The 16,390-nt window shown below is 39.0% G+C and overlaps 1 protein-coding gene across 6 annotated transcripts in view; it reads right to left on the bottom strand.

Annotated features, from left to right (window-relative positions):
• The window catches only part of FAM184A (family with sequence similarity 184 member A), a 137,224-nt gene that overhangs the window by 46,756 nt on the left and 74,078 nt on the right, over positions 1-16,390 (bottom strand). For all 6 annotated transcript variants that reach the window (XR_011166223.1, XM_069076953.1, XM_069076954.1 and 3 more), the window contains 3 exons: positions 6,793-6,915; positions 3,215-3,376; positions 35-156 (listed from right to left, as the gene is read on the bottom strand). Coding sequence is in view for 5 of the 6 variants with exons in the window: in XM_069076953.1 (XP_068933054.1) it covers positions 35-156; positions 3,215-3,376; positions 6,793-6,915 (407 nt within the window). In the remaining variant the exon portion in view is untranslated. The remainder of the gene's footprint in view (positions 1-34; positions 157-3,214; positions 3,377-6,792; positions 6,916-16,390) is intronic.

The following is a 16,390-nucleotide window of genomic DNA, read 5'->3' as shown; positions in this document are numbered from 1 at the left end:
AAATAAATTTTCTTAAAAGTTAAGGAAAAGGCACCTAAGATTTTCAGTCCATTTTATTTCTAAGTCTTGGGCCATTTTGTCCACTTTGAACTTCTCATCTTCCCTCATGGTAGCAAGCAATGCCTTGTGCTGTTGTCTTTCTTGTTGTAGTTCTCTCTGAAAAACAAAATCTTTATAATGCAAAATGTGCATCAAAAAGTAAAAGCTGGCTATTTTAAATCTTCACTTCAAATATAATTACTTTATGTAAAATGAACAGTGCCTAAATTTCTAGCAATTCAACAGGTTTTCAAGATTTTATGACAACAATAAAACAAATTTTAAAACTTTCCCAAAACTATACTAGCAGTATAATTTAAAAATAAATATAATCTGAGATTTTAATGCTTCTAAGATGTTCCCTAAAATAAAATCCCATCTTTGTGAGGTGAAATTACAGTGCATCACAATTTTAAAACACTAAAAACGGCACATGACCCAAAAAGCAACAAAGAGACTGAACTGTCTATATGACAAGAATGTAGCATATGTGGGGCAGCTAGGCAGCGCAGTAAACTAAGTACTGGCCCTGGAGTCAGGAGGACCTGAGTTCAAATCTCACCTCAGAAACTTGACATACTTAACAGCTGTGTGACCTTGGGCATTAATCCCAATTGCCCTGCCTTCCCCCCTCCAAAAAAAAAAAAAATAATGTAGCATATTGACAATAATGATCTATGTGAGAAGTGAAATAAACGACACCAATCAGGAGATTTATGAACAGAATAGGAGATGGTATAGGTCATATAGCAAGAGTAAGAGATAACAGATGGTCAGCCCATATGTTGCACTGGTAGTCACATAATTTAAAGAATCTAGGGAAAGTTATCCTTCGGGTAGACTCTTTCTTGGATTTACAGTGGGATATGGATGAGTCAACAAGCATAGAAAACATACCTGATGTATGATTACAACCACAGGAGAGGGAAGTATACACATTGATTCTATCACAGAGCTACTCTAATACTGAAGCATTTTTAAGCCAACATAATTAGTCAGATCCTAAATGACAATACTCATTTCAAACTTTTTTCCATCATGGATTATTCAATAAACCTATTACAGTATTCTGTTCAAATATATGAACACAATATTTATTCTTCAACCAAAAGTACATTATTTTAAAGAAAGGTTACTAGTGTTATCTTTCAAATTCTCAGATCTTAATCAAGACATCAATATTGTGATATTTTAACCTAATGACAAATAAGCAGGATAATTATCAAGGCTCAAAGCAACTAGCCTAACATTTTTTATAAATGACAAAGTATTTGCCATATTTTCAGTATTATAAAACAGTGAGATGCTATTTCCAACATGACCAACTGAGACAGATATTTGCAGGTTGGTATCAATCAACTAAGGTTCTTTTACAACACTAGAATTAGAAGGGCAGTACAGTATAGTAACAAAAACATTAGGTTAGAGTCAGCAAAGACCTGATTTCAAATCCTATGTCGAATATTTCCTAGCTGTGTGACCCTCATGGCAAGTCACTTAACTATTCTGAGCTTCAGCTACATCTCTAAAATGGCAATAATATCTATAGTACATACATCAAAGAACTGTTGTTAGGATCAAATAATATGAAAAGTGGTTTGTAAACCTGAAAGCTCTTTGATAGATATCAACTAAAAAAAAAATCCCTAGCAGTATCAAATATCTACTGATAATTCAAATGCTAGCTAGTTGCTAAAAAGCCCAGTGGCAGCTTCTGTAGGATTCTGAAGTAGGAGGCAGTAGGGGACTTCCCCTACTTACTGACAGTCTTGCTACAACTTATCAACCTTTTCTTTCTTTTTTTTTTTTTTTTTAAGCAATCGGGGTTAAGTAACTTGCTCAAGGTTACATGGCCAGGTGTTTCTGGGTGGGTGCTAAGTGTCTGAGCCTGGGATTCGATCTCCAGGTCATCCCAACACTGGAGCCGGTGCTCTTACTCGCTGAGCCACCTGGCCGCCCCTAAGCAATTGGGGTTAAGTAACTTGCTCAAGGTTACACGGCCAGGTGTTTCTGGGTGGGTGCTAAGTGTCTGAGCCCGGGATTCGATCTCCAGGTCTTCTCAACACTGGAGCCGGTGCTCTTACTTGCTGTGCTACCTGGCCGCCCCCTTATCAACCTTTTCAAAGTATATCTAGAAAATGAAATTTACAAAAAAAAATAAAGAAAATGAAATTTATCTCACTCAATGTCTCACTGTCTCTTAAGAGTTATGAGGAAGATGTATCTCTCCCTAAGTACCTAGGCAGAGAGTACCTTGCAAAAAGATTGTTAATTTTGTTCCAACTTGAATTGTTTGGGAAAGGTTAGTCAATTCAGAAAACACTTTCACACAATACTGTGACCAAAAAGGTCAGAATTGGGGGCAGGAAACCTATTTTATAAAATTAAAAGATGGTTGCAGGTAAAAACAAAATAAAAGCTGGAAGAGATGATAGAGATCATCTGGTCCAATCTGCTCATTATACAGAGTAAGAAAAATGTGGCTTCCTGGAGCTGATTTGTTCAAGAATTCATATCTATAACAACTTTACCATCTCATTCTAAATATTTTATAATGGCTTTAACACAGTGCTAATATCATGTCAATTCTCTCCTTTACATGCTTTACAGGAGTCACCAATTATTTGTTTTAAAGGAAGGAAAAGGTCAAGAAAAAGAGTCTTTTAACTTTGAATCCCCACTATCACCCTTTTCCCCAGCCCACAATCTCTGTTGTCAACTTATGTGATCTATAAAAGTTTGCACCTTTGTTTTACTTCTGCCACCAGAAACAGGGCCACCCAGAATGAGGAAGTTTGAGGAAAAAGGACCTCTTGAAAAAAAGAATTACCTATTTTTCCTTAAATGAACCTTTTAGATTTCTTTGACAGAGAATTGAGGGCCCTATATATTTTTTTAAAGCTTAAAATGAACACCTATAATGCGCAAGGTTATCACAGTGGGCCCTTGTACTGATGCTTAATAAACTGATTGTTTAAATAAGGCTTAAAATGGGAAGTGTGGGGTCTTTTTGCTCCAGACCTTTGATTTAATTGGCAGTTCAGCTTGTTGGCAATTTATAACTATCAAAAAAGTTAAATGACTTGCCCATGGTCACACAGATAGTTGTGTTAGAATGACCTGAATTCTATTTCTCTATCACTGAATTTGAACCATGGGTGAATTATGAAATTACCTCAAGATTTGACAATGAGTCTGTGGTCTCTCTTAGCTTAGCTTTGGTTAAATCTAGTTCATTCTGAAGTTGTCCATGTGAGTCCTGAAGATCAGAGATAACCCCTTCTGCAGAACCAAGGCCTTGTTCACTTTTATTTACCAGATCCTGGAGGCGAGAAACCTGCATAAAAATATAATGCTTTTAGGATATCTTTATTTTAGCAGTCAAACAAAAAATATTGACCATTTTCTTCCTTTAACTACCTTTTCCCAATTATTCACATTGAGGAACTACTCAAATAATAATAATCTTACATATGTATACTATTTCGGGTTTCAAAAACACTTCCATATTTATAATTTTATACTCATGGCACTATGAAATATTGAATGCAATAGCCAAGAAAGATTCAGTTTGTTTCCCAAAGACATAGGTCCTACTTCAGGGAGTTAACAAAGTATAACTAGGATGAAGGCGAGAACAGGTGACAAATATTTTCACATAAGAATATGTATTTTTTAAAAGTAATTTAAATGAAATTATTTGGCTCACACATGAGTCAAATTAACTCTGTTATTCCAAAAGTTTTATATCTTCAGGACAGTGGAGCTGAATGGACAAAGATGTTATAAATTACAATAAGCAGTAACTTTGTATTTGTATAAGATCTGCATAATCCTTAAGTAATAAATTTATAAGCTTTTGAAAATAAAACATAAGTGACTATTCTTTCTTTAAAGAGATTTCCTACCAAACAAAATTAATTTCATTTAATTCTTAGTTTTGATCTAGTCTTTGATATTATTTCAGTTCTTTATGACGTATAAGTTTCAAGACTTCCAGATTTGGTGGAGGGGGGAGTTAGAGGCAAAAATCTATTTTAGTTTGATAATGTGGAGGGATGAAAAAATGTGTGCTCATTTATTAAATATGTGCCGATGGTCTATTATATTCATAGCACTGTGCTAGGCACTGTAGAGGATACAAAGACATATAAACTCTTCAAAAGTCTTATCATTTGTTAGGGAGGGAAACAATGAAAAGTTAAATAACAATTCAGGACTTGGTAGAATATAAGTGCCATATATAAATAATATATTTATTATATATTTGAATATAAATGTTAAAGAATAATATACTATATATAATATATAATGATAATAAATTAAAGAATATAAATGTATCAACTAACCAAAAAAAAGTGCCAAAATAATTTAATTTAGAGGATAGAAAGATTGCTATGAGTTGTGGTAGTCAGGGCCATTTCATGGAGTAATTGTAGGCCCTGAAGAACAAACAGGATTTGGATAGATGAACATGTGAAAACAAGATCATTCTAAGCAGAGAAAATGGCACAAGCAAAGGGAAGAACATAACACTGTGTATTCTGGACATAGGACAGGCCAGTCTATGTAATAGGAGATGAAGTCTGAGTCAGACTGAGAACCTTGAAGGGAACAGGTATGGAGTTTGAACTTTATCCTCTAGGTATTAGGGAAAAAAGTGAAAAATTTTTCACAGAGAGATGAGATAGTGGAAACCTTGTTTATACAAAATTAATCTGGCAGCAGGGTGGAGATGGATTGAAGTAAGAAGATACCAAAAGGCAAGGAGAATGATTAGGATACATGTATATATTTAGATATAAACTAGGGTGGTAATTACTCCAAGGAATGGGAGAAATGTGAGCAACATTATGAGAAAAAGAATCAACTCTTCCCAGCTAAGACAGCTGTTTGAATGAAGGCAGAGGACCCAGTGTCCATTTATTGAGAAAAATAAAACTCTTAGGTCCATACCACACAGAATGATCAATAAACCCAACGAGATACTATAGTTCTCAGGTGCCATCTTCCACTGCAGAAAAGTCAAAAAAGAAGTTCATAGACAAGAAAAAAAGGGAGCCCTGCTAGAGCCAGACCCAGTGTGATCAGAGACAGGACACAGCATGCATTAGCGCCCAAAGGCAGCAAGAGCAGAAAGCTCTAAGGTCAGAAAGTTCTAGATAGCTGCAGTGGGCAGTGACTAGCATGCTACCATAGCACTCACACTAGGACATTCCAGACCCAGGCACTCTGAGGTCCTTGAACATTTATTTTGTGAGATGCCAGATAAGGCCATTAAGAGCAAGGTCTCTGAAACAAAAAGATCCAGGGAGGCCTAACCTTGGGAGGTAGAAGTTAACAAAGGAACTCATGGGGACCAAAACCAAAGTGGAGCACAGGTTTTCTTGTATTAGAAGCAAAACCTGCCTTTTAACTAGAATGTTGAATTCTGTTCAACATAACAACTGTTTGTGTCATGACATGAAGTGACAGGTGATAGCATATCACCAAGGGATAGCATGTGAAGAAACAATGTAAATGTTATAGAAATTGTAAATAATGGTTCAGAACCACAGTCCATGCAGCCTCACGTTCTGACTCTTAACAGTGAAAATATGTAATGTTTTATGGGAAGGCACTGATTTTAGTTGTAAATCCATTATTTTAATCCTCAGAGAGCTGTGAATCTATCCTAGAATATTAACTTTAATACACATTAAATCATTATGGTTCTCTAGTCATATAACGGGGTCTAATCTTTCTAGATCTTAGTTATATTTATAGACCCTATAACACCTCTCAGGGTAAGAAGTTCCATGGCATCTGCTGTGTAAGCCAGTGGCATCTTTTAAATTTTTTTTTCTGAAAACTGTCTTTTTAGGGATTCTTAGATACGTAGTAATCTGTGATTTGGTGAAAAAGTTGATGTTCACCCTATCTATACCTGCCATGATCTTACAGATTTTGATATAAACCCGCTGAGCCTTCTCATTGCCAGCAAAAATACTGATTTTAAAAAACTATTATTTGGCGCGGTTAGGTGGCGCAGTGAGTAAAGCGCCGGCCCTGGAGTCAGGAAGAACTGAGTTCGGTTTCAGCCTCAGACACAACACCCACACAAAAAAACCTAGCTGTGTTACCTTGGGCAAGTTACTTAACCCCAATTGCCCTCTAAAAGGAAAACAAAATACAAAAAAACCTATTATTTTATCAGCATTTTCATTTATATTTTTTATAGCAATAAGAAAAATAGGCAGTATTATAAGTAGAGATACATTGGTTATTTATAATTTTATATAAGACTAGGATAAAATTTTCTGTTTTTCTTCTAGTACCACCTAATTATTTCTAGGATTCTGTTTGCCTGCCTGCTGGCTGCAGCATTTTGGACTAACGCTTTCAGGGAATATTTGAAAGTAATTTCATAATGAGAGAGTTAAGAATAATAGTACAGGCTGATTCAGTTTCCCTCTAAAATGACATAATTTTTATGCTGTCACATAATGCCACTAGAATAATAAATCTCTTTTTTTCTCAGGGGTTGGAGGATGGGAAGGGGCTGGGTCTCTGATTTCAACAGGATAAAAAACTCTTAGGGTACACAGTCCCTCCAGTGATACAGATCCCTAACATCTGCAAGAGTCTTAGAAAGCTGCCAGCGGCACTGACAAGTTAAGTGTCTCAAGATGCGACCTTCTCAAGAAAGCATTACTGGATTAACTAGGGCCTAACAAAGGACAACAGAGTTGATGGGAGTGAGAGGATCCTTGCCTCCTGATTAGCTAGTTTTAGTTTGGCTGTCAGTTCTTCCTTTAGTCTTTCCATTTGCTGTTTAAGGTGACTTTTATCTTCTTCCATTTGTAGTTTTTCTTTTTCATATTGTTCTTCTAGTTCCTTAGAAAAAGAAAAAAATGGGAAAATTACAGTTAAAGCACATTATTGGGGAGCAGGTCATAAAGACACATTTTACTTTATTTTATATTTTGACATTTTTTTTCAAATGCTTTACTAACTTCTGATTTACATCATTAATTTCCGCCAGATTTTGAGTTACAAACTTTCTCCCCATTATTCCCCTACCACCCCAAAATAGAAATCCTACAGGATATCCCCTCCTCCAATCTGCTCTCTCCCATATCTTCTCCCATACCCCCTTCGACTTTTCCAGCAGGGCATGGTGGATCTCTATGCCCCACTGCCTTTATATCTTATAGTATATAAATATATATAATTTTAAACATTTGTTTTTAAAACTTTGAATTCCAGATTCATTCCCTTCCTTCCTTGTCACCCACCCTTACTGGGAAGATAAGCAGTTCAGTATAGGCTGTACATGTGTAGCTAATGCAAAACATTAACATAGTAGATATACTGTAAAAGAAGGACTATATTTTCCTCCCTCCTATCCCACCACCCACTTGTTCTATTCTCTCCTTTGATCCCGTCCCTTTTCAAAAGTGGGTGCTTCCAACTTCCCTCCCCGCCAGCCTGCCCTCCCTTCCATCATCCCCCCTCTCATTCCCTTCCCCCCTACTCTCCTGTAGGATGAGATACCCTAATTAGTGTGTATGTTATTCCCTCCCTAAACCAAATTCAATGAGAATAAGGTTGACCCATTCCCTTTTGCCTTCCTATTCTTCCCCTCCATTGTAACCATTTCCCCTTGCCTCTTCTATATGAGATAGTTTACCCCACTCTGTCTCTCCCCATCTCCTGTCATTATATTCCTCTCTCACCTCTTAATTTCACTTTTTAAGTATCATCCCTTCCTGTTAAATTGGTCCTATGCCCTCTATCTATGTATACCTGTAAACATATATACACACATTCACATATGTATTCATATGCCCATATACCCTCATATACACACACACACACGCACACACATATATATTTCTATTCCCGTTAGCTACAGAGAAAAGTTTCTTAAGTTACAATTGTTGTTTTGCCATGTAGGAATGTTAATAGTTCAACTTTGATAAGTTCCTTATGATTTCTTTTCCCTGTTTACATTCTCATGCTTCTCGTATCTGAATGTCAAATTTTCTATTCAATTCTGGTTTTTTCAGCAAGAATGCTTGAAAGTCCTCTATTTCACTGAATGACCATATTTCCCCCTGAAACATGATACTCAGTTTTGCTGCGTAGGTCACTCTTGGTTTTAATCCCAGCTCCTTTGACCTTATTTGGAATATCATATTCCAAGCCCTTCCATCCTTCAGTGTAGAAGCTGCCAGATCCTGGGTTATCCTGATTGTGTTTCTACAATATTGAAATTGTTTCTTCCTGGCTGCTTGTAATATTCTCTCCTTGATCTCAGAATTCTGGAACCTGGTTATATTATTCCTAGGAGTTTTCTTTATGGGATCTTTTTCAGGAGGTGATCGGTAGATTCTTTCCACCTCTATTTTGCCTTCTGGTTGTAAAATATCAGGGCAATTTTCCTTGAGAATTTCTTGGAGGCTGATTTGTAGGTTCTTTCTTTGATCATGGCTTTCAGGTAGTCCAATCATTTTTAAATGATCTCTCCTGGATCTATTTTTCAGGTCAGTGATTTTTCCCATGAGGTATTTCACATTGCCTTCTATTCATTCATTTGTTTGGATCTGTTTGACAGCATCTTGATTTCTCATAAAGTCACTAGCTTCCCTTTGCTCCATTCTAAATCTGAGAGAATGATTCTCCTCAGTGAGCTTTTGAGATTCTTTTTCCATTTGGCAAATTCAGCTTTTTAAGGCATTCCTCTCCTCATTGCCTTTTTGAGCCTCTTTTGCCAAATGACTTAGTCTATTTTTTAAGGTGAATTTTCCTCAGTCAGGCTGTTTACTGTCATTTTGTAATTTTCTTGCATCGTTCTCATTTATCTTCCCAATTTTTCCTCCACTTCTCTTATCTGCTTCTTAAGGTCCTCTATGGCCTGTAACCAGCTCGTATTTTTCTTGGAAGCTTTTGGTGCAGGAGTTCTGACTTCACTGTCTTCCTCCTGTTCCATGCTTTGATCCTTTTTGTTCCCAAAACAGGAGTCTAATGTTGGATTCTTCTGTTTGCTTTGCTTCCGGTCATGTTGCCACTCAGTCACTTTACCCCCTGGGCTTTTTGCCACAGTAGGACTCTGACACCAGACAGGGAAGCTTTCGTCCCAAATATTGGGGTTTTCTCAGCTGCCGGAGATATTAGTTGGGTGCCCTCTCTGAAGCCTCCACACTCTCTGGCAAGCTGGTCACACACCCCAGGACCTCCACCCTACACTTCAATCCAGATCCAAGAAGGTTAAAGCAAGAGTGATTACCCCTCAGACTGGTTGCTTAGTCCCCCCACAGTCTGCACCAGGGGCTGAAGCTGCAAAGTGGCGCCGGCTGGCTCAGCGGCTTCTCGCCCTGGGGGCAAAAGCCAACACATTTGTAATTACTGGTCCCAAAGTCCAGACTGCACTGACCTCTCATTTTGTCCTTAGCATCTATGTGTTGATAAATCTGGAAATGGCCACAGATGCTGGTGATCTGGGGTCCCTCTGGCCAGCGGCTGGTCACGCCTGCCCTGGGGCTAAAACCTCTGGCTCACACGGGCCTGGGCTTGGCTCCCAGAGCCCTTCGCTGGCCAGTTCCTGCCAGGCTGCTGGGCTGTCCTCAGTGGGAGGTTAGCTTCTCTGTGTCATACTGTGGGTTCTGTAGCTCCAAAGTTTGTTTAGAGTACCCCTTTACATGGATTGGGGAAGGTGGAAGCTGGACTCGTGTGGAGGTTGTGTTTCTACTCTGCCATCTTCCAATCAACTCTCTTGACATTATTTTAAATTTCTAAAGTGAACTCACTCCCATTCAACACCCTAGTTCAGAGGTTACATATCTTCAGTGATTCCTTTTCCTGGTTTCTTTCCCATCTGCCTACAGGATCTCCTCAACCCTTAAAAACAAAAAAAATACTTTTTCTTGAAACTTCTATACTACATAGCTCCCATGCTCTTTTTCATTCTGCTGCTAAATTTCTTGAAAAAACTGCTAAACCCAATTCCTCCATTTCCTCCCTACCCATATTTGTTCACTATTTGATATATGGCTACCACCTTTAACAGTCTATAAAATTGCTTTCTCAAAGGTCACCAATGACCTTGTCACAAAATCTAAATAGCATTTTTAAGCTGTCCTCCATTTCCTCCACCTCTCTGTAGCATATAACAATGACCTCTATACCCCCATGTCCCCAACCTCCACCTTCAGAAATACCACAATCTCCTAGTTCTCCTTATACTTGACTCTTCATAATGGATTTTAAAATACTAAGTCACACACAAAAACTTTCTTGTCTATGAACCTAATTATATGAAATTATAGAAGACATTTCAGCCTATTGTCAATTAAAGGGCATCTTTTCCCCTAAGCCACCTCATTATATAGGAAGATATCTTCCTCAGGAACATTTCTAGTGTGCTTTCACTCTTAATGCCTTCTTTCTATTTTTCTACAATTGAAGAACTCACAATTTAATAGATAATTCGGCTTTATTCAGTCCCAGAGAAATTAATTCCTTAGGCTTTTTTCCCCCTTCCTTAGTCAATGAATTAGCGTGACTAATACCAACCAGGATAAACAAAACAAAATAAAACTGAGACCTAAATGAATTTAACAGAAAATGCAGACAAAACAACAACAAAAAAACCCAAACCCTATTAGAATAGACTATTTCCACTTAGAATTATAATGCCAATACTTTGATACCATAGGGAAAGAGCTGTAATTTCATTAGTGTGAGTACTTGGTTCAAAGATGCAGATTGTGATTCCTTTTTAATTGATAGTTGTGGCTAAAAAAATTCATGTCCTTAACCAACTGTAATAATAATGAAATTTGAAGATCCCTTTATATTGCCAAGCTAACAGGTACTTAGTGCTTAGATTCAAATTAAGCCTCTGTAAAGTAACAGAAGGTATGAAAGGTATGAACCTCTGCTGCTGACTTAACAGGAAGGGGATGAACAGGGAGGAGGCTAATACCATATATATGGAAAAGCCCCAGCTAGGAGAGTCATAACTTCTTGGCACAAGCATTGTGGAAGCAGAGCAGCTACTGCTGGGGGGAAGGAGGGAGGAAGGAAGGAAAGAAGAGAGAGAAAGAGAGGGAGGGGGGAGGGGAGAAGGGAGAGAGAGAGAGAGAGAGAGAGAGAGAGAGAGAGAGAGAGAGAGTTTGTCTCAGCGAGCATCTGGAGGCTGGGCTGCTACTGCTGGACTGAAGACTGAACTGAGAATTGAGAAGAACTAAGAAATAAGAATTGAGACAGAATTTCTTGGAGCAAGCTGTGTGGAGGCTAGAGAAAGTGATTTTGATTTTGAGAATGGAGCTTCCGCTGAGACTTTTCTTTTTCAGAGAGCCAGACAAACTCCTGCTGAGGGCTTCTGAGAACCGGAACTGCTGAAGACTTCCGGGCCAGACAGAGCTGCCAGAGGAAGCATGACTATGGTGTCAGTACTTTGTCTGTTTTGAGTCTATGTTGATTTCAAAGGCAGAAAGTGAGTTGAGATGATAGTGCTGACCATGTGTATGAATATTGTTGTAATTCTGCTAAGCTTGATGTGTGTAGGTATTGCTGTGGCTCTGTTAAGTTTTCTCTTCCCAGGAACAGAAACTGTGAAGGACCTGAGGTGGACTGGACACTGTGTGAGCTTCAACGTGGAGCAGGAACTGCATGGAGAGCTGGACAAGCAACTGGGAGCTGCCTGCCTTTGAACCCAGGTGACAGCTTGGTGGATTCAGGTAGGAGCTGGGACTTTGGAAGAGGAACCATGGAAGCTGAAAGCCTGCCTTGAGTCAAGATGAAAAGACCTCTCTGTGGGTATTGAGTAGTGACTTATGAAATTGTAACTTGTGACCTAGGGGTGGGAGGCCCTTGTACTTTTCACCACCCCTTAAGAAGGTACTTAGTACTGACTGATGAAATTGTAGCTTAATTGCACCCCATGGGTGAAAGACTTTGACTTTTGTACTTTGTGACTGAATTAAGGACTTTGTGATTAGCTAAATGAATGCACTTTGTTTTCTGTGAATGTTTTGCTCTGAGTTGTTATAGAATAAATAGAGAGTTCATTATATTAAGTAATCAGAACCTTGAAGCTGTTCACAGAAGCAGTCCTCTGGAAAGCTGCTTATGCTTGGCTTTATACCAACCCGGTGATGTTTCTCCAGAATGAGTGACATTGGTCCTCAGTAAAGTGATATAAGTTAGCCCATACCTGAATTAAAACTCAAAAAGTCTTCCCAATTTCGACCTACCAGAGCTTGTGCTCCACTGGCCTAGTTCAAACAACCCTAGGTAGCTGCCTCACACCATATATCACCTATTCCTATCAGTGTCCACTGCCACATCCTCTTGCCTTGTTTACTTATTTCATATTTTGATTTAGAGGTCTTCTGCCTCCAAACTTGTCATTTCATGCATTAAAATTGCAATATTTAAATAACATCATTTCACTTAAAAAAACCAGTTAAAGACAAATTTTTCATAAAGGTTTTAAAGCTTCTTGGCAGCCTATCTTAAGTTATCTGTCCTTTTTTTTGGAGGGGGGAAGACAAGGCAATTGGGGTTAAGTGACTTGCCCAAGGTCACACAGCTAGTAAGTTTGTCAAGCATCTGAGGCTGGATTTGAACTCAGGTCCTCTTGACTTCAGGGCTGGTGCTCTATTCACCGTGCCACCTAGCTGCCCCTCCCCTGTTTCTTGTTAAAATGACTGACTGCTCTTTTTTCTTTTTAATCCAATGCTTTATTAACTTCTAGTTTATATCATTCATTTCCCCAAGATTTTGAGTTACAAATTTTCTCCCCATTTTTCCCCTACCCACCATCCCAAAATAGCGATCCCACTGGATATTCCCCTCCTCCAATCTGCTCTCTCCCATGCCCACTCCAACTTTCCAGTAGGGCATGGTGGATCTCTATGCCCCACTGCCTTTTTGTTTTATTTCCCAGTTACATGTAAAATAATATTAATAATAGTATATATATATATTTTAAACATCTGATTTTAAAAATTTGGATTCCAGATTCATTCTCTTCCTCCCTTGTCACCCACCCTTACTGGAAAGATAACCAATTCAGTACAGGTTGTACATGTGGAGCTATGCAAAGCATTTCCATAGGGGATATATTGTAAAAGACTGACTATATTTCCCTCCCTCCTATCCCACCTCCCACTTGTTCTATTCTCTACTTTGATCCTGTCCCTTTTCAAAAGTGGGTGCTTCCAACTTCCCTCCCCCCCAGCCTGCCCTCCCTTCCATCATCCTCCCTCTCATCCCCTTCCCTTCTACTCTCCTGTAGGCTGAGATACCCTATATAGTGTGCATGCCATTCCCTCCCTAAACCAAATTCAATGAGAATAAGGTTGATCCATTCCCTTTTGCCTTCCTGTTCTTCCCCTCCCTTGTAATCCCTTGCCAAGACTATATGAGATAGTTTACCCCATTCTGTCTCTCCTCATCTTCTCTCATTATATTCCTCTCTCACCTCTTAATTTCACCTTTCAAGTATCATCCCTTCCTATTAAATTGGTCCTGTGCCCCTCTATCTATGTACACCTGTACACATATATACACACATTCACATATGTATTCATATGCCCATATACCCTCCTATACATACATACACACACATTTCTATTCCCTTCAACTATTCTCATACTGAGAAAAGTTTCTTAAGTTACAATTATCATTCGGATAGTTCAACTTTGATAAGTTCCTTATTATATCTTTTCCCTGTTTACCTTCTCATGCTTCTCTTGCTTCTTGTATCTGAATGTCAAATTTTCTATTCAACTCTGGTTTTTTCATCAAGAATGCTTGAAAGTCCTCTATTCCACTGAATGACCATATTTTCCCCTGAATCATGATACTCAAGTTTTGCTGGGTAGGTGATTCTGGGTTTTAATTCCAGATCCTTTGACCTTTGGAATATCATGTTCCAAGCCCTTCGATCCCTCAGTGTAGAAGCTGCCAGATCCTGGGTTATCCTGATTGTGTTTCTACAATACTCAAATTGTTTCTTCCTGGCTGCTTATAGTATTTTCTCCTTGATCTGGGAATTCTGGGACCTGGCTATAATATTCCTAGGCGTTTTCTTTTTGGGATCTTTTTCAGGAGGTGATCAGTGGATTCTTTCAACCTCTATTTTACCCTCTGGTTCTGAAACATCAGGGCAATTTTCCTTGAGAATTTCTTGAGGGATGATTTCTAGGTTCTTTTTTTGGTCATGGCTTTCAGGTAGTCCAATAATTTTTAAATTATCTCTCATGGATCTATTTTTCAGGTCTGTGGTTTTCCCAATGAGATATTTCACATTGCCTTCTATTTTTTCATTTTCTTGGATCTGTAGTATCTTGATTTCTCATAAAGTCACTAGCTTCCATTTGCTCCAATCTAATTCTGAAGGAATGATTCTCTTCATTGAGCTTTTGAGATTCTTTTTCCATCTGGTAAATTCAGCTTTTTAAGGCATTCTTCTCCTCATTGCCTTTTTGAGCCTCTTTTGCCATTTGAGTTAGTCTATTTTTTTAAGGTGTTATTTTCTTCAGTCAGTTTTTGACTCTCATTTCATAATTTTCTTGCATCGTTTTCATTTCTCTTCCCATTTTTTCCTCCACTTCTCTTATTTGATTTTCAAAATCCTTCTTAAGCTTTCCTATGGCTTGTAACCAGCTTGTATTTTTCTTGGAAGCTTTTGGTGCAGGAGTTCTGAATTCAGTCTTCCTCCTGTTCCATGCTTTGATCCTTTTTGTCCCCAAAACAGGAGTCTAATGTTGGATTCTTCTGTTTGCTTTGCTTCCTTTGCCTGGTCATGTTGCCACTCAGTCACTTTACCCCTGGGCTTTTTGCCACAGTAGGACTCTGCCACCAGACAGGGGAGCTTTCGTCCCAAACACTGGGGTTTTCTCAGCTGCCGGAGGTATTAGTTGGGTGCCCTCTCTGAAGCCTCCACACACTCTGGCAAGATGGTTGCACACCCCAGAACCTCCACCCTAGACTTCAATCCAGATCCAAGCAGGTTAAAGCAAGAGCGATTACCCCTCAGACTTGTTGCTTGATCCCCCTACAATCTATAGGCCAGAAGCTGAAGCAGTCACGTGTGGCTGCAGCACGGCCGCACGCCTCAGCCGCTTATCGCCCAGGAAGCAAAAGCTGAAGCACTCCCAACTACTGGATTCCCAAGTCCACACTGCACTGACCTCTCACTTTGTCCTTAGCATCTATGTGTTGATAATTCTGGAAACTGCCATAGCTGTTGGTTATCTAAAGTCCCTCCAAGCCAGAGGCTGGTCAGGCCCGCCTTAGGGCTAAAACCTTGGGCTCCATGGTGCACGGGTCAGCTCCCAGAGCGCTGCACTGGCCCCTTGCTGCCAGCTTGCCGGGCTGTCCTCAGTGGGAGGTTAGCTTCTCTGTGTCATTTTGTGGGTTCTGTAGCTCCAAAGTTTCTTCTGAGTCACCTTTTACATGAATTGGAGGAGGTGAGAGCCAGAGCTCCACGAATGTCCTGTTTCTACTATACCATCTTGGCTCCGCCCCCCTTGACTGCTCTTTAAAAAAAAAATTCGAACATTTTACATGTGTGGCACCTTGTGTAGTCCTTTACCTTGGAATGCTACCTCAGGGTCCAGACAGCATGTTTATTTATGCTACCTAGCCAAATTATACATTAGGTTAAAAGATATTTAACCAAATAGCAAAATAAAAGGACAAGTAAAAAAAAAAAAATAGTCTCCTCCCTACCCCATACAACCATGGAATACTCTGCCACTGGTTACCATATCACCAGCAGGGAAGAGTATATACAGAGAATACATATGCCTAGAGAATATATACAGAGGGCATTCATATATCTATGTGACCTGGGTATACAAATGATGGGCATACATGTCAGGAACCCACACAGCCAGGGCTCATATGTAGAGGGCATACCCAAGTACTCACACAGGAATAAATGTGGCCAGAGACATTAATAACTGAGGTTACTCTTCCCACCTCCCCTCCTCTTAGAGTCCTTTCCTCACTCAACATATCGACTTAGGAATTACCTTTTATACAAGACCTTTCTTAATATCCTCTCTCTTGATATGCTCTTAGGTCTCTCTACAAAGATTTCATTCTGTATATATTTTACGTTTGTTTCTCACCAGCAGAATGTCAATTCTTTGATGTCCAAGGCTTTCACTTGTGCCTGTGTATCCCTTAGCATTTAGCGGAGGGCCTTCTTTATAGACATAGCCTGTGTTTTATAAATGCTTCTTGAATTGAAGGTTATAAACCACTATAGTCAGCTAGGATAGCCAATAAAAGCCAGAGGTATACCACAAGATTGGGAGTGTTTATTCTTTTAACTGCCTTCTTATTC

Source organism: Petaurus breviceps, unplaced genomic scaffold (assembly GCF_028583685.1).
Source record: "Petaurus breviceps papuanus isolate PSGF00001 unplaced genomic scaffold, PetGlider_PUasm1.0 90977, whole genome shotgun sequence".
Lineage (NCBI taxonomy): Eukaryota > Metazoa > Chordata > Mammalia > Diprotodontia > Petauridae > Petaurus > Petaurus breviceps.
Note: the sequence above shows the minus strand (reverse complement) of the source record. Positions and strands in the feature narration are given on the sequence as shown.